Raw genomic sequence first — 19074 nt, 5'->3', positions numbered from 1 at the left:
ACCCGTGTGGAGTTTGCACGTTCTCCCTGTGATTGTTTGGGTTTCACAGTACAGACCTTTCGGTTCCTGATGTTGTGCTGACATTTTAACTTACTCCAAGAACAATCTAATGCCACCCTTCCACATAGCCCTCCATTTTCCTTTCATCCATATGCCTAAGTGTCTCAAATATCCCTGATGTATCTGCCTCTACCACTACCCTTGACAGGGCATTCCACATTTCCACCACTCTGTGTGTAAAAAAAATCCTTAACAGCGCCAATATACTCTTCTCCAATCACCTTAAAATTACACCCTTCGTATTAGCCACTTCCTCCCAGGAAGGAGTCTTTCACTATCCACTCATCTATGCCTCTTACACCCCTCTCATCCTCTTCAGCTCCGAAGAGAAAAAGCCCCAGCTCGTTCAGCCTATCCTCATAAGATACACTCTCTAATCCAGGCAGCGTCCCAGCAAATCTACGCTGCACCCCCTCTAAAGCTTCCTGCAGCTGCTCAGGATCCCTCCCACATCCCAAAGACATGCTGGGTTAATTGATCACTTTGGGCGAGTCCAGGTTGTTGGCAAAATTACTGTGGGAATAGAATTGCTCAAGAGCTAACACGGACCTAGTGGGCCAAACGGACTTTGGGAAACATGGGAATGTGAGTGATATGACACCTTTATAAAGCACTGTGTCTTTTAGTAGAATACCTAATAAACGTTTAATTTAAATTCACAGCTCATTTTCGACAACACTTATGACAATATTTTTCACTTTTGGCCAGTGTTCCTTTTTGTGCTACAGACCAAAACCATTCAGCAAGGGATCTGTGGACCCCAGGTTGGGAACTCCTACTTTAGCAATGTAATTCATGCAAACCATATACTAAGCTTACTGTATTAAGACCAACCTCTGTTTGATGCCAGTATAACCCTCATCCAATAGAATGGATCTGCAGAGTCCGAAGACATGATGCCGAACAATGGGATCTACAAACAAGATGCAAAAATGTTTCAAGCATCACCTGTGACTCAAGAAAACACACTTGAATTTCAAAACCCTACTCACCTGGCAACATACTAGGAATATGAAGAGTGTAATAGCCGTCCACAATACTTTCTCTCTGAACTGGATCTATGCAAATAAACAGATCTGTTAAAATAAATCATCTTCAATACTCCAGCTAAAACTAATTCTCAATGAAAGTCAGCTTTCAACATTTCCCAAAAAATTATTTAAGCCGAAGTTAAAATTAGTTGAGCGAAGACAAATTTATATTAGATTTATATTATCCAAGCAATAATCTTATTAAGAACATTTATATAAAATTCTACTGCTAAAAATTTTTGCTTTGGTTCAATGTGACATTACTTATTACAATCACAACATTTCCGGTCAAGATGGTGCCTGCGTACAACACTCCTTTGGTCAACATCTTCCGGACAGATCATGAAACCATATACTTCACTTCTTTTATGACTTTTACGTTTGTTTTTCAACTTGAATGTGATTCTGGAACTGATGGAGCCTGTTTGGGTGTTTCAGCATTCTGCAGTCTCTGAGAGAATTCCGGGAGACAGAGGCAGTGTGCAGGAACACAGTGCCAAAAAGGCTACAGGACAGCTTTGGGGCATGAGCCAATGCCCCATTTCACTGATTAAACCTTCCACTGTTCAGCGATTAAAGCGACGAGGGAGATTGAAACATCCAAGGTGAGCACCGGTTGCCTGCCTTTTGATCGCTCTTCTACGGAGAGGGGAGACTGCCTTTTGATCGCTGGGGGAAATCACTCTGCTATATCCTATAACCTCCTACAAAGTTAAATTTTGCAACACAGGAGACAGCAGAGCTTCGCTTCCAGCTGAGCTCAATGCCTTCTATGCTCACTCTGACCATCAGAACAAGGAGGAACCATCGTGCGCCCCCATATCTCCCGATGATCTTTTGGTCTCATTATTTGAAGTTGACATGCGGGTTGCCTTCGAGAGAGTGACTCTGAGGAAAACATCCAGCCAGAATGGAGAACCTGGCCAAGTACTGAAGACCTATGCTGACCAATAGCTGGTGTATTCATGGATATTTCCAACCTCTCGCCCCAGCAGTCAGAATCAGAATTAGGTTTATTATCACCGGCATGTGACGTGAAATTTGTTAACATAGCAGCAGCAGTTCAATGCAATACATAATCTAGCAGAGAGAGAAATAATAAATAAAATAGTAATAAACAAGTAAATCAATTATGTATATTAAATAGATTACAAACGTGCAAAAACAGAAATACTGTATATTAAAAAAAAGTGTAGTGTCCAAATATTCAATGTCCATTTTGGCAGAGAGGAAGAAGCTGTTCCTGAATCACTGAGTGTGCGCCTTCAGGCTTCTGTATCTCCTACCTGATGGTAACAGTGAGGAAAGGGCATGCCCTGGGTGCTGGAGGTCCTTAATAATGGATGCTGCCTTTCTGAGACACCACTCCCTGAAGATGTCCTGGGTACTTTGTAAGCTATTACCCAAGATGGAGCTGACTAGATTTACAACCTTCTGCAGCTTCTTTCGGTCCTGTGCAATAGCCCCTCCACACCAGTGATGCAGCCTGTCAGAATGCTCTTCATGGTACAACTATAGAAGTTTCTGAGTGTATTTGTTGACATGCCAAATTTCTTCAAACTCCTAATAAAGTATAACTGCTGTCTTGCCTTTATGCCTACATCAATATGTTGGAACCAGGTTAGATCCTCAGAGATCTTAACTCCCAGGAACTTGAAGCTGCTCACTCTCTCCACTTCTGATCCCTCTATGAGGATTGGTATGTGTTCCTTTGTCTTACCCTCCCTGAAGTCCACAATCAGCTCTTTCGTCTTACTGACGTTGAGCGCCAGGTTGTTGCTGCGGCACCATTCCACTAGTTGGCATTTCTCACTCCTGTACGCCCTCCCGTCACCACCTGAGATTCTACCAACAATGGTTGTATCGTCAGCAAATTTATAGATGGTATTTGAGCTATGCTTAGCCACACGGTCACGAGTATATAGAGAGTAAAACAGCGGGCAAGCACACACCCCTGAGATGCACCAATGTTGTTTGTTAGCGAGGAGGATATCATATCACCAATCCGCACAGATTGTGGTCTTCTAGATAGGAAGTCGAAAATCCAGTTGCAGAGTGAGGTACAGAGGCCCAGGTTCTGCAAATACTCAGTCAGGATTGTGGGAATGATGGTATTAAATGCTGAGCTATAATCAATCAACAGCATCCTGACGTAGGTGTTTGTGTTGTCCAGGTGGTCTAAAGCCCTGTGGAGAGCCATTGAGATTGCATCTACCGTTGACCTATTGTGGCGATAAGCAAATTGCAATGGGTCCAGCTCCTTGCTGAGGCAGGAGTTCAGTCTAGTCATAACCAACCTCTCAAAGTGTTTCATCACTGTCGATGTGAGTGCTACCGGGCGATAGTCATTAACGCAGCCCACATTATTCTTCTTAGGCACTGGTATAATTGTTGCCTTTTTGAAGCAAGTGGGAACTTCCGCCCATAGCAGTGAGAGGTTGAAAATGTCCTTGAATACTCCCGCTAGTTGGTTGGCACATGTTTTCAGAGCATTACCAGTTACTCCATTGGGACCTTTCGCATTGCAAGGGTTCACTCTCTTTAAAGACAGCCTAACATCAGCCTCTGAGACAGAGATCAGAGTCATCAGGTGCAGCAGGGATCTTCACAGCTGTAGTTGTGTTCTCCCTTTCAAAGCGTGCATAGAAGGCATTGAGTTCATCTGGTAGTGAAGCATCGCTGCCATTCATGCTATTGGGTTTCGCTTTGTAAGAAGTAATGTATTGCAGACCCTGCCAGAGTTGCCGTGCATCTGATGTTGCCTCCAAGCTCATTTGAAATTAATTCTTTGCCCTTGAAATAGCCCTCCACAAATCATACCTGATTTCCTGGTACAGGCCTGGGTTAACAGACTTGAAAGCCACAGATCTAGCCTTCAGATTCATCCACGACTTTTGGTTTGGGAACGTACAATAAGTCTTTGTGGGCACACAGTCATCCACATAGGTTCTAATGAAGTTAGTAACAACTGCAGCATACTCATCCAGATTCGAAGATGAATCCCTGAATACAGTCCAGTCCACCAATTCAAAGCAGTCCTGTAGGCGCTCCTGTGCTTCCCTTGTCCAAACCTTCTTGGTCCTCACTGCTGGTGCTGCAGTCTTCAGTCTCTGCCTATACTCAGGGAGCAGAAGTACAGCCAGGTGATCAGACTTCCCGAAGTCAGGGCGTGGAATAGCACAGTAGGCAGTGTGTGGTACCCACCTGTTTCAAGCAGGCCTCAATTATACCAGTGCCCAAGAAGAGCATGGTTACCTGTCTAAATGACTATCAGCCACTGGCACTTACATCCACAGTGATGAAGTGCTTTGAGAGGCTGGTGTTGAAGCATATCAGCTCCTGTCTGAGTGGTGACTTGGATCCGCTCCAAGTAGCCTCCAGAAGCAAAAGGTCTACAGTAGATGCTATCTCGTTGGCTCTTCACAGAATCCTGGAACATCTGGACAGCAAAGATGCATACATCAAGATGCTCTTTATCAATTACAGCTCAGCATTTAACACCATCATCCCCTCAAAACAAATCAGTAAACTCCAAGACCTGGGCCTCAATACCCCCTTGTGCAATTGGATCCTGGATTTCCTCACTTGTAGATCCCAAACAGTTTGATTGGCAAAAACATCTCCACTATCTCCATCAGCACAGGAGCACCACAAGGTTTTGTACTTAGCCCCCTGCTCTACTCGCTTTACACCGTTGACTGTGTGGCTAAGTACAGCTCCAACACCAGATACAAGTTGCTGATGACACCACTGTTGTGGGCCGTGTCAAAGGAGGTGATGAATCAGCATACAGGAGCGAGACTGAAAACTTGGCTGAGTGGTGTCATAACAACCTCTCCCTCAATGTCAATAAGCCCAAGGAACTGATTGTAGACTTCAGGAAAGGGAAACCAGAGGTCCATGAGCCAGTACTCATCAGAGGATCAGAGGTTGAGAGTGTCAGTAAAAGTTAAATTCATGGGTGCCACTATCTCACAGGACCTGTCCAGGACCCATCATATAATTGCAAAGCTATCAGGAAATTCCATGGAAATAATTAAATGGTTTAAAAAAAGAGACAAAGTACCATTTAAATGAGTAACAATTTATGTATTTAAATGAAATGCAGAACAAATCAGAACGCTACCAATACCTCTGCAAGTACTATAAAAAGTACTATTAGTTCCTAATAGTTTTCGATCAAGTGATTCATTTGCCATGTTCTTTTAGTTGACTAGAGGAACAAAATCAGTGCAGACACATTATGCCTTCAACCTTCAACAGACAGCCTTCAGCCAAAGCCATCAACGATTGCATCCTCCAAATCTTCATTTTCATTGTGACACTGTCAATACCTTCAAATTATTAATGATTCCTAACCTGCTGAAGTAGTGAAATCACTCCATTTTCACTCCCAGCCGTTTCCAGCATCTCCAAGTCTGAATGCTGGGAACCGTGGCGAGCAAAACAGCTCTGAATTGTCTTGCTTCTCATTTCCCACCAACTAGCAGTGACAAAAATCACTGCTTTTTTTTGAACAGAAACACATGCAACTGATGCTATTTAAAAACTGATTGTTCTAAGCACTGTTTTATGTCTAGTGGCTACGCAAGTGCACACGACTGATGCTAGTTAGAAACTGATTGTTCTAAGCACTGTTTTGTGTCTAGTGGCTACGCAAGTGCACACGACTGATGCTAGTTAGAAACTGATTGTTCTAAGCACTGTTTTGTGTCTAGTGGCTACGCAAGTGCACACGACTGATGCTAGTCAGAAACTGTTCTACAACAAACTCCAGACCAAATCAAGCAAAATAAAGAAAAGGGATTCCCGGCTATTTTCCCCATTTAGCATTTCTCCTTTAAGAGTTGTCTCAAGTAAAACACTCCCCGATTAAAAGATAACCCAATTAACTGGAATCCACTGTACTTGAGACACAGTTAGATAGATTTTTGCATTATGGAGAATGAAGAGTCATGGGGAAAAGACAGGTAGGTGGAGCTAAGCCCATGGCCAGAATAGGTCTTATTCTTACTGAATATTGGAGCAGGCTTGATGGACCAGATGGCCAACTCCTGCTCTTGGTTCTTACAGTATACTAGCCAGTTCCCAGGGCAGAGATGGCTAATACGAGAGGGCATTATTTTAAAGTGATTGGAGGAAAGTATAAGGGGGATGTCAGAGGCATTTTTTTAAAATATACACTGAGAGTGGTGTGTGCATGGAACTCGCTGCCAGGCACGGTGGTAGAGGTAGATACATTAGGGACAATTAGGAAACTCTAAGGTAGGCACATGGATGAAAGAAAAATGCAGGGCTATGTGGGAGGGAAGAGTTAGATGGATCTAAAAGTAGGTAAAAAGCTCGTCACGACATCATGGGCTGAAGGGCCTGAACTGTGCTGTATTGTTCGATGTTCTTGCATTAACACTTGCATTTCTTGTCAGAAAGCAGAGAGAGTTAAAAGTAGAGAGAGAAAGAGCATGTACTCAGTGGCCACTTAATTAGTCATAGGAGCTTACCTAATAAAGATGAGGTCTTCTACTGCTGTAGCCCTTCCACTTCAAGCTTTGTCATGTTGTACACTCAGAGATGTTCTTCTGCACACCACGGTTCTAATGTGTGTTTATTTGGAAGCAGATGCTGGCAGAAATGACAGCAAAGCAGCAATGGCTTGACTTTCTGGGAAAATGAAGAAGCTGTAGGATAGATATACTCCAAAAACCAAGGCAAAATAGTACAACCTTGGCCGACAAGGGAAGTCAAAGCTAATGTAAAAGCAAAAGGGAAGGCAAACAACAAAGCAAAAATTAGAAGATACAAGATTGGGAAGCTTTTAAAAACCTACAGAAAGCAACTAAAAGAGTCATTAGGAGGGAAACGATAAAATATGAAAGCAGGCTAGCAATCAATATCAAGGTGGATGGAAAAGCTTTTTCAAGGGGTGAGTGTGTGTGTGAGTGTGTGAGTGTGAGTGTGAGTGTGAGTGTGAGTGTGAGTGTGTGTGTGTGTGTGTGTGTGTGTGTGTGAGTGTGTGTGTGTGTGTGTGAGTGTGTGTGTATACATATATATAAAAGAAAGAGAGATGAGACTGGATATAGGACCACTGGAAAATGAGGTTGGAGAAATAATAACGGGGAACAAAGAGATGGCAGAAGAGTTAAAGGAGTACTTTGCATCAGTCTTCACTGTGGAAGACACCAGCAGTGTGCAAGTGTTGAAGGGTGTTGGGGAAGAGCAGAGTGTGCAGTTACTATTACAAATGAGAAGGTGGTCAAAAAACTGAAAGACCTAAAGGTGCATAAGCCATCTGGACCAGATGAACTGCACCCTAGGGTTCTGAAAGAGGCAGTGGCAGAGATTATAGAGGCATTAGAAACGATCCTTCAAGAATCATTGGACTCTGGCATGGTTCCAGAGGACTGGAAAATTGCAAATGTCACTCCACACTTTAAGAGAGGCAGCAGAAAAGTAATTATAGACCAGTTAGCCTGACCTCAGTGGTTGGGAAGATGTTGGGAGTCAATTGTCATGGAGTATTTGATGATATAGGACAAAGTCAGCATGGTTTCCTTAAGGGAAAATCTTGCCTGATGTACCTGTTGAAATTCTTCGAGGAGATTACAAGAAGTATAGATAAAGGGGATGAAGTGGATGTTGTATATTTGGACTTTCAGAAGGCCTTTAACAAGGTGCCACACATGGGGCTGCTTACCAAGTTAAGAACCCATGGTATTACAGGCAAGTTACTAACATGGTTAGAGCATTGGTTGATTGGTAGGAGGCTGTGAGTGGGAATAAAAGGATCCTTTTCTGGTTGACTGCCAGTGACTAGTGGTGTTCTGCAGGGGTCGGTGTTGGGACCACTTTTTTATGCTGTATATAAATGACTTAGATGATGGAATAGATGGCTTTGTTGACAAGTTTGCAGATGATACGAAGATTGGTGGAGGGGCAGGTAGTGTGGAGGAAATGAGGAGGATGCAGAAGGACTAAGACAGATTAGGAGAATGGGCAAGAAAGTAGCAACTGAAATACAATGTTGGAAAATGCATGGTCATGCACTTTGGTAGCAGAAATAAATGTGCAGACTATTTTCTAAACAGGGAGAAAATCCAAAAATCTGAGATGCAAATGGACTTGGAAGACCTTGTGTAGAACATCCTAAAAGTTAACTTGCAGATTGAGTCAGTAGTGAGGAAGGTAAATGCCATGTTAGCATTCATTTCAAGGGGTCTAGAATACAAGAGCAAGGATGCGATGCTGAGGATTTATAAGATACTGGTGAGGGCTCCGCTTGAGTATTGTGAACAATTTTGGGCTCCTTATCAAAAAAAGACATGTGCTGGCATTGGAGAGGGTTCAGAGGAGGTTCTCAAGATTCAGGGAATGAAAGGGTTATTTTATGAGGAACACTTGATGGCTCTGGGCCTGTACTCGCTGGAATTTAGAAGGATGAGAGGGGGATCTCATTGAAACCTTTTGAATGTTGAAAGGCCTAGACAGAGTAGATGTGGGAAGGATATTTTTCATGGTGGGGGAGTCTAGGACAAGAGGGCACAGCTTCAGGATAGAGGGGCGTCCATTTAAAGCAGAGATGCAAAGAAATTTCTTTAGCTTGAGGGTGGTGAATTTGTGGAATTTGTTACCACAGGTGGCTGTAGAGGCCAGATCGTTGAGTGTATTCAAGGTGAAGATGGATCGGTTCTTGAGGTTACAAGAAGGCCAGGGAGTGGGGCTGAGGAGGGGAAGAAAGGATCAGCCGTGATGTAAACTCTAAAGACTTCGTGTGTGAAAATCGTAGGAGATCAGCATTTTCTGAAATACTCAAACCACCCCATCTGGCACCAACAATCATTCTAAGGTCAAAATCACTTAGATCACATTTCTTCCCCTTTCTGATGTTTGGTCTGAACAAGAACTGAACCTCTTGACCACGTCTGCATGCTTTTATGCATTGAATTGATGCCACATAATTGGCTGATTAGATATTTGCATTAACCAACAGGTACATCTAATAAAATGGCTACTGCGTGTAATCAATTAATTTCCAAATGGCTTTTGTGTAGTGAACATTTTAGATGAATTGAGTAAATTCTGCCTGAATTTATTGTTCAGTCAGACCTGGCGAGTAATACACTTTAAAAATCTGTAACTTTTGTGCTGAATATAGCAAAGATGGAGCCCCTCAGAGAAAATCTCCACGGGCTTTTAACCATACAACATGTTGAACTTGCAGCCATGCACGCCTTCTTAAATACCTTTGAACAATACAAGGAATAATCGTGTATTACATGGGGAACTGCAAACTAGATCTAGTGCCAAGCCATGGAAACGTCCTGTAAAATTTAGCTAATGACCCATTTTTCAGGTAGCCTGCAGTTTCAGAATGTCGCTTTACTCAGTAACAGACCAACCAGATGCCAGACACAGTAGCAGCATTCTAATTACTAAGAGCAGACATGTATGAATTTTTAATTAAGTATCTGGTAATGCATCCGTAAATCAGCAGAGTGGTAATAGGATTAACATTCTAATTGGAGTAGGAGATCAGTTGATAAGAATATAAATGCAGCGTAATCAAGAAGGATAGACTGCGACTGATTTCCAAGTCCCTCAAACATTATATTCTGTTGACTTCAACAAATAACAGCTATCGCTTCTCCAAGTCAGTCAAAAGTTGCACATTAACTTTCTGCACTCCCTGTCATCCCTCTATATCAACATTTACTAGTTTCTCACCTTTTCTACCTATCACTTGTGCTATGGTAAATTTTCATGGCATTTATGGCCCGGCTATTTTTTTTTACCCTAAGGTAATAAATTTGAACTTAAAGAAAAATGCACATATTTCCCTGCATTCCAAGTCCTTTCCTCCTTCCTTGCTGCTCAACTAGTATATACACATTGAGTTCATGAGCAATGAATGAGATAATGTTGCAACTCTATAAAACCCTGCTTAGACCACACTAATCTGAGACAGGGCAGTAAGTGGAAAAGGAGCCTGATGACCCACACTCAGTGTTTCACAAACAGCTACTTCCCCTCCACCTTCAAAGGGCCATGAACACCACGTCACTGCTTTTTTCACTATTTATTTTGTCATTTGTAGTACTTTTATGTCTTTGCACTGCAGCTGCAAAACACCATTTTTCACGTTATACAAGACAGTCATAATAAACCTGATTCTGATTCAAAACATTAGCATCACGACAAATATAACTTAATCTGTCTGTAGAGGCAGAAGATAAAGAACAGCGGAATAACTAGTCAGGAAGAACTCCGGAGAAATTTATTTTCCCAGTGATAAACCAACGGTTGAAATAGTCTAGAGCACAGTGTGCATATTCATTTGAAATCAAAGTGGATATTATCGTCAGATTTATAAGGACATAAACTAAAATTATTTTTACCTTTCTTTCTGGCTTTTGGATTTCAGGTAGAACAGCACAAAACGGCTTAATGACTTCTAAAAATTTAACTGCAACAGACAAGAATATTCATTTCAAACAAATTAAAATTAAAAGCTCTATGTAGGTGCCTATACCTTGAAATACAGCACATTCTCCAAACATCACTTAGATTCAATGAAGAACACTATCAGAGTGTCAATGACAGCTGAGGTTACCTGGTTCTTTAGGGCAGTTTTCTGCTTCTGATGGCGGGTGATAGGTGAGACCAGGGGAATGATGTGAGGAGCTGGGACGAGATAGGCAGAAGGAGGAGGAACCACCTAATAGGAGAGGACAGTGGACCATGGAAGAAAGGGAAACCAGAAGGTGGTGGTGGTGGGTAGGTCTTTCTCCTCCCCCACCCTCATGACCTGTGAAGTGATACACTTTTGGAAGGTTGAATGTGAAACTGAGTACAGGGTTAATGTCGTCATATTTTGCAGTGTGGAAGAACAGAAGGCTCTTGGGATCCATATCTATGGTTCGCTCAAAGTTGCCACTCAGCTTTAAGAAGATAGATGGTGTGTTGGCCTTCATTAGTGGGGCTCTGAGTTCAAGAGCTGTGAGGTAATATTACAGCTCTATAAAACACTGGTCAGACCACATTTGGAATATTGTGTTCTGTTCTGGTCACCTCATTATGGGAAATATGTGGACCTTCAGATCAGAGAGCATAGCTTATAAGGATAGGTTGAGTGATCGAGGGCTTTTCACTCTGCAGCAAAGGAGGGTGAGAGGTAACTTGATAGAAGTGTACCAGATGATAAGGGGCATTATGTGGAGAACAAATGTTTCCCAGAAGGGAATTGGCTAATATAAGGCATAATTTTAACATGTTTGGAGGCAAGTATAGTGGGGGCAGGGAGGCAGAGGTAGTTTTTTTGTTTACACAGAGTGGTGGGCATGTGGAACACGCTGCCAGGAGTTGTAGTGGAGGCAGATATTTTTATAATACTTAGATGGGAACACAGATGAAAGCAAAATGGCGGGTTACGTGGGTGGGAGGGTCAGATTGATCTTGTGGTGGCATCCGTCAGTCTCGAGAGACCATGGATCTGCGCCTGGAGTTTCCAGGGCGCAGGCCTGGGCAGGGTTGTATGGGAGACCGGCAGTTGCCCAAGCTGCAGGCCTTCCCCTCTCCACACCACCGATGTTGTCCAAGGGAAGGGCACTAGGACCCATGCAGCTTGGCACCGGTGACGTCGCAGAGCAATGTGTTGTTAAGTGCCTTGCTCAAGGACATAAACATGCTGCCTCAGCTGAGGCTCGAACCAGTGACCTTCAGGTTACTAGTCTGATGCCTTGCCCACTAGGCCACGCACCAACACAGATTGATCTTAAAACAGGTTAAAAGGCTGGCATAACATCATGGGCTGAAGGGACTGGAATGTTTTATGTTCTAAAAAGGAAAAGACAATTGAAAGAATTTAAAATCATGGATGGGAACACCAAAGGAGCTAGCATCAAAAGGAATGGATCAGAAAACAAACACTGGCAGCCTCTTGAGTCTCCGTCTCATGGCCTGGCCGTTTCACCATTACAAACCTTCAATGAACTGAGGAGCAACAGAAGGAAAGCACGGCTTAAGCTTGTGCTTTTACTAGAAATATAACGATTAAAAACTCTGCTCTGAACGTCTGAGATGATAACATGTTAACAGTCAAACTAAGTATCAATTATAAAAGTTAAAACAGAACAAATCCTTTACGCGCCAGTTTGCAAGATATAAATCTCTGTGCTAATTTAACACTGTCACAGTGCTATGATTCTGAAAACCGGCGACTTGGCTGGAATGGCCTTCAATCGAAAGTTAACAAGTTCCATGCAGAGCGCTGCAGATGCCCGAAAGCGACAAACCCATGCATATTTGATTTACACTAATATAAATTTTTTATGCTACTGTTCTATAGATGCAGTACAAGTGTCTATTTCTGTATTCTTCAATTTAAAAAAAAATCATGCATGATGTTAGATTAATTCGCTACTTGAAGTCCCCCCCCCCCCCCATCGCGGGAGGATCTGATAGGAATGCCATGGGAAATAAAATGGGATTAGTGTGTTTAGGGTTGAAATTCCGCACCCGATCCGGATTAACACACACACAGCGCTGGAGGAACTCAGCAGGTCAGGAAGCATCTATGGAAAGGAATAAAGAGACCGATTCTGATGCAGAGCTTCCACGCCCACAGATGCCGCGTTTATCCAGCAGAACACCGAGTTGCTCCAGATCCCAGTTTCTGCAGTCTCTTGTGAGAGAACTTGGTAGAAGTGTGCGATCGATGGGCCGAAGGACTTGTTTCTACACTGCGTTACTTGGCTCCAAAAGTAATTACTTGGCAATGGGAGCGATGCAAGAGACAGGGCACCCTATCTACAATTAAGAAAAGTCACTGGTGTTATAAAGCACAGAGTGAATCAGTGAACTATTTGCATTAATCCCAACACAGACTCTGCGGAGAAGTTTTGGGGAGGGGGGGGTATGACAGTAACTTGTGCCTGGCTGCAGGCTCCGACTCATTGGGGCTGCTGCTGCCTGCACTGCTGACCGCAGAGTGCACACGCCCAGCCTGAGGCGTTGCCAGTCCCCCCCCGTGTCAGGCCGCACCCACCCAGCCATACTCACTACCCATCGCCGCACCGCCGCCAGCTCCGCCCGAAGCTCAATGCGCCACCGCCTCTCGCTTCGGTCACGGAGGAGGAGCCGCCAGCCAGCCGCCGCCACGTGACTGGGCCGATCACGTGATCTGAGATTTTCCCCACGTGACCGTCCGACACGCCCCCAACGCCGTCGCCGGGATACGGGCGGTCAATTCCGGAGCGCTTCCCGGAGGAGGAGGGAGAAGGGAAAGCTACCGAAGCTCAAACCGCTCGCACGGAATCCCAGAAGTGGCGAGGATAGGCTCCAAGTCTGGCCGCCGGGTGTTGAGGGGCCTAGGAAGATGAGAGTAACACACAAAATGCTGGAGGAACTCAGGGGGTCGGGCAGCCTCTACCGAAAGGAGCTGACAGGCGGCGTTTCGGGCTGAGACACTTCTTCAGGACTGAGAAGGAAGGGGGAAGACACCAGAATAAAAAGTTGGGGGAGGGGAAGGAAAATGAGGTGGTGAAGAGCTGGAGAAGATAGGAAAGAGAGGATCAGAGAAGAAAGGGAAGGAGGGGACCCAGGGGAAAACTTATAGGCAGGTGAGAAGAAGTAACAGTGGGGAATAGGAGAGGGGAGAGGATTTTTTTTAAAACTGGATGTTCATGCTATCAGATTGGAGACTACACAGATGGAATACGAGGTGTTTCTCCTCCACCCCGAGGGTAGCCTCATCTTGACATATATCTGAACGGGAATGGGAAGCGGAATGAAAATGTTTGGCCACAGGGCAGATTGAGCGGGGGCTGCTTGACTGAGTTTGGAGTGACAAGGCGGCAGGACATTAGGTAGTACAAAAGTGGGGAGGGCACCAGGGTCTGAGGAATGCGCACTTGGGATGAAACACAGGATTATGAGGGGCAGGGTATTGAAGATGGGGCACCAAATGTAAAGACTGCAGCTCCAATTTTTTTTTATACACACACACTTTGGGTATTGGGATCCTCAGCACTTGCTCATTGTGATCAGATCTCTAGAGTACCCCTTGGAAAATTCTGATTCATAGTTACAATAGACAAAAGCAACAATGCCCTTTCTCACTGCTGATACTGAGCACGTGTCCCCCATTTCTGTTTTAGTTCACTTTTTCCAAATTTCAAATGCCAGATTTTGGTCAACCATAGAATTGACTTTATTGCTTATATCCTTCATAAACATGGAGTAAAAATCTTTATGTTACATCAAGAACAGGAAAACAGTTATTATCTGAATGGTGGCCGATTAGGAAAAGGGGAGGTACAACAAGACCTGGGTGTCATTGTACACCAGTCATTGAAGGTGGGCATGCAGGTACAGCAGGCGGTGAAAAAGGCAAATGGTATGTTGGTATTCATAGCAAGAGGATTCAAGTACAGGAGCAGGGAGGTTCTACTGCAGTTGTATAAGGCCTTGGTGAGACCACACCTGGAGTATTGTGTGCAGTTTTGGTCCCCTAATCTGAGGAAAGACATTCTTGCCATAGAGGGGGTACAAAGAAGGTTCACCAGATTGATTCCTGGGATGGCAGGACTTTCATATGAAAGAAAGACAGTATCGACTAGGCTTATACTCGCTGGAATTTAGAAGATTGAGGGGGGATCTTATTGAAACATATAAAATACTAAAGGGATTAGACAGGCTAGATGCAGGAAGATTGTTCCCGATTTCGGGGAAGTCCAGAACGAGGGACCACAGTTTAAGGATAAAGGGGAAGCCTTTTAGGACCGAGATGAGGAAAAACTTCTTCAGAGTGGTGAATCTGTGGAATTCTCTGCCACAGGAAACAGTTGAGGCCAGTTCATTGGCTATATTTAAGACAGAGTTAGATATGGCCCTTGTGGCTAAAGGGATCAGGGGGTATGGAGAGAAAGCAGGTACAGGGTTCTGAGTTGGATGATCAGCCATGATCATACTGAATGGCAGTGCAGGCTCGAAGAGCCGAATGGCCTACTCCTGCACCTATTTTCTATATCTCCATCTAAATGTGCAATTTATAGTAATTTATAATAAAATGTATGTGGAACAATATAACATCGAAATACTGTTGTGTCAGCATGAATTAATCAGTCTTTTGACCTAGTGGAAGAAGCTGTCCTGGAGCCTGTTGGTCCTGACTGTTATGCTGCAGTATTGCTGGATGGTGGCAGCTGGAACAGTTTGTGGTTGGGATGACTTGGGTCCCCGATGACCCTTTGGGCTTTAAAAAAAAATACACACACCTGTCTTTGTAAATGTCCAGAATAGTGGGAAGTTCACATCTACAGATGTGCTGGGTTGTCTGCACCACTCTCCGCAGGGTCCTGCAATTGAGGGAAGTACAGTTCCGATAGCAGGCAGTGATGCAGCCAGTCAGGATGCTCTCAATTGTGCCCCTGTAGAAAGTTCTTACGATTTGGGGGCCATACCAATCTAGATCAAAGTTTCTCATTAGGACAATACAGCAACACTGTCTCATAGCTCCACTAAAGTCATGTTCAATACTGATCTCTGACTTGTTCTCTGTAGAGTCTGTATATCTTCTGTGTGAGTGATTGGAACTAAGAAATTTTAGTGGCTAATGAAACTTCATTAACCTGAAACATTGGTGAGGGTGCATGTGGAGTATCGTGTTCAGTTTAGGTCACCTTGCTGTAGGAAAGGTTCAGTAAACTGGAAAGAGTGAAGGAATGAATGGCTTGCAAGGATGTTCCCAGGACTTGAGGGACTGAGTTGATAGGGGAGAGGTTCAGTCGGCTAGGACTTTATGCATTGGAATGTAAAAGAATGAGGGGTGATCTTATAGAGGTCTACAAAACCATTAGGGAGGCATAGAGGGGGTGAGTACACAGACTTTTTCTTCCCAGGGTTGGGGAATCAACAACCAGGGCATAGAGAGGATAGATTTAATAGGAGCCCGTGGGGCAATGTTTTCACTCAGAGGATGGTCCAGAGGCAGAATTAGCAGCTGGGAAAGTGATTGAGGAAGTGTAGCAGCTCTGATTAGACCACATGAAGTGGTCTAATCAGGTCACCTCATTATAGGAAGGACCAGTACAGGAACAAACAAAGTTTAGAGGGATATGAGCTCAAAGAGGGCAAATGGGACTAACTAGATGGTCATTTTGATTGGCATGGACCAGTTAGTCTAAAGGGCCTGTTTTCATGCTTAGGACTCTTATAAAACTTATAAACCTACGCACAACAAAGACAACCATTTCTGATGGAAGGAAGATGATCAATCAATAGAATTTTATTTTTTTTAAAATTCAGGATATATAAATAGCTTTTAAATTGTCTGAATAAGGACAATAAAAGATTCAGCTGTTTTCACAGCCACAAGTAATAAATCAGGCAAATAGGCACATGGAGTTTGTTCAACCAGTGTAATCACAGACGGAGCAGTCAGCCACAGACAGACTTGAGAAGAGGAGGGCTACTAGTAGGTTTTTCACGTGTGTTGGTTCACTCACTAAGTGCCACAGAGCCAGTCAGCCAACTCTGGCCTTCAGAAACTCTGCCAACTCGGTCAGTGGTGATCAAGCTGCTCAAAGTGACAAGACACCACAGTTTCCCATTCCTCCCCCACCCCCACGGACAATATTCTGTGCCCTTATTACAGTGTTCATGTTTAAACCCCATGTTGTGAAACTTCTGTGTCCAGATTTAAAGTCAAGTTCACTCCCTCCCACCTGTACTCTATAACAGCCACAAGGTAATGCTGCAGCTCTGAAAAACCCTGGTTAGACCACACCAAGTTCTGATCTCCTCATTATAGGAAGGGTGTAGAAGTTTTAGAGACTGCGCTGAGGAGATTTACCAGAACACTGCCTCGATTAGCACGTTTAATGAGGAAAGGTTGAGTGAGCCAAGGCTTTTCCCTTTGGAGCAAAGGTGAACTGAAAGGTGACTTGATAGAGGTGTACAAGATAATTAGGGACATAGACAGAGAGGACAGCCAGCACCTTTTTCCCAGGGTGGAAATGGCTAACACAAGAGGGCATAATTTGGGTTCCCAAACAAAGTAACTGTGACAGGTCAATTTAAATGAGGCATGAAGAATTTCTACGAAGTGTGTGCATTGTGCACATTGTCTCTGGCTGTTCAGTAGCAGAGCAGCACCGTGCTTGCAGAACTGCTGGCTGAGGTATACATGAACACAGTACCCTACACTCCATGCATCAACTACAGAAGCTCAAACACAAGAGGTTCTGCAGATGCTGGAAATCCAGAGTAGCGCACACAAACTGCTGGAGGAACTCAGCAGGTCAAGCATATACAGAAGGGAATAAAGTGTTGACGTCCTAATGATGGGTCTCAGCCTGACCTGCAGAGTTTCTCCAGCATTTTGTGTAAATGAAGAAGCTACTCAGTCTGACAAGAAACATGAAATCACTTTGAAACTAGACATTAGGTACACGTCAAGCAGTCTAATTCATTCTAAACGTCTCACTCTTTATCAATGCCATAGTATTTAATCCTTATTTCAACTGTGACAGAAAAGAATATTGTCACATTTCATTATTAAAGATCCAAGCCCTCACAAAGAAACTAGGTGAAGTAATAACAGTTTTGAAGAAAGTTAAGTTGTAGTTTCTCTCTAATAGTTGAGAAGAGCAGAGACATTTTTAACAGTTCCCCTTAGGAGAAGGTTTTGGTGAGGAGGTCTTGATTTTGTTGCTGGTGAAGCGTTCCAATGCCAACAGCAGGAACAGGAAGAGCTGGCCGACTTACCAACTTCAGCTGAAAACAAGTGGAAAGATCATAAGAATTAAACTTATCATGCTGAATCGGGAACAGTAACAATTCCTAAATAATAATTGTGTGGTATACTAAGATAACAAGAGGCATTGTTAAAAAATGTTAGCAAAGCATAATTCTTTGAGGTGGCGTCACAGTTACACAGGGTCATAAAGCAACACACACAAAATGCTAGTGGACCGCAGCAGGCCAGGCAGCATCTATAGGAAGAAGTACAGTCGGCATTTCGGGCCGAGACCCTTCATCAGGGTTATAAAGAGAGCTTTTGCTACATTGGCCTTCTAAAATCGAAGTATAGGAGTTGGGATGTTATGTTTAAATTGTACCAGACATTAGCGAGGCCTGATTTGGAGTATTGTGTGCAGTTCTGGTCACCTACCTACAAGAAAGATACCAATAAGATTGAAAGAGTACAAAGCAAAATTACAAGGATGGTGCAGGGACTTGAGAACCTGAGTTACAAGGAAAGACTGAATAGTTTAGGATTTAATTCCCCAGAAGAATGAGGGGAAGTTTGACAGAGGTATACAAATTCTTGAGGGGTTTAGAGAAGGTAAATGCTAGCAGGCTTTTTCCACAGAGGTTGGACGAGACTAGAGGTTGGGTCATAGGTCAAGTGTGAAAGGTGGAATGTTCAAGGGAACATGAAGGAAAACTTTTTCAGTCAGAGTGGTGCAAGTGTGGAACAAACTGCCAATAGAAATGGTGGATCCAGGTTTGATTGCAAAATTTAAAAGTCTGGATAGGTACATGGGTGAAAGGGATGTGGCTGGCATGGTCTGGATGGGCAGAAGGGCCTGTTTCTGTGCTGTACTTTTCTGTGAGCTTAAGAGATCAAAAAAATTGTGCAACCTGTGTCAAGCAACTGAAATGAAGAGCAGGAAAATATTTTAACTTGGTAATTGCATACAATGCTAAAGTAATTAATTCAAGGGGACATACTTCTCACTCTCTACACCCATGACTATACAGCTATACGTTTGCTGATGACACAACTGCTGTCAGCAGAATTTCAGATGAAGAGACATACAGGTGTGAGATAGACTGGCTAGTTGAGTGGTGTCAAAACAACAACTTTGCACTCAGTGTTAGTAATTCCTCAGGAATGGGAAGTTGGGAGAACACACACGAGTTCTCGTCAAGGGGTCAGCGGTGGAAAGGTTGAGCATCTTGAAGTTCCTGGGCCGAGCGTATT

The 19074-nt window shown here is 43.6% G+C and overlaps 2 protein-coding genes across 9 annotated transcripts in view; both read right to left on the bottom strand.

Moving 5' to 3' along the window:
- LOC140738765 (protein transport protein Sec61 subunit alpha) overlaps positions 1-13254 on the bottom strand; it is a 38453-nt gene extending 25199 nt beyond the window's left edge. The window contains exons 1-4 of one of the 8 annotated variants that reach the window (XM_073066557.1): positions 13146-13254; positions 10484-10551; positions 1053-1118; positions 895-973 (exon numbers count right to left, since the gene is read on the bottom strand). In XM_073066557.1, the coding sequence (XP_072922658.1) occupies positions 895-973; positions 1053-1118; positions 10484-10551; positions 13146-13152 (220 nt within the window). In that variant the 5' untranslated portion in view covers positions 13153-13254. Of the gene's footprint in view, positions 1-894; positions 974-1052; positions 1119-6592; positions 6663-10483; positions 10552-10698; positions 10854-12602; positions 12954-13145 lie in introns of those variants that run through there. The other 7 variants (XM_073066558.1, XM_073066559.1, XM_073066560.1 and 4 more) reach the window with 7 other exon arrangements.
- A 3101-nt stretch (positions 13255-16355) lies between these two features.
- The window catches only part of dhtkd1 (dehydrogenase E1 and transketolase domain containing 1), a 61981-nt gene continuing 59262 nt past the window's right edge, over positions 16356-19074 (bottom strand). Inside the window, exon 17 of the mRNA XM_073066553.1 lies at positions 16356-17861. Coding sequence (XP_072922654.1) covers positions 17760-17861 — 102 coding nt within the window. The 3' untranslated portion in view covers positions 16356-17759. The remainder of the gene's footprint in view (positions 17862-19074) is intronic.

The sequence above is a fragment of the Hemitrygon akajei genome, chromosome 14 (assembly GCF_048418815.1).
Source record: "Hemitrygon akajei chromosome 14, sHemAka1.3, whole genome shotgun sequence".
Classification (NCBI taxonomy): domain Eukaryota; kingdom Metazoa; phylum Chordata; class Chondrichthyes; order Myliobatiformes; family Dasyatidae; genus Hemitrygon; species Hemitrygon akajei.
This window is presented reverse-complemented; position numbering and strand designations above follow the sequence as displayed.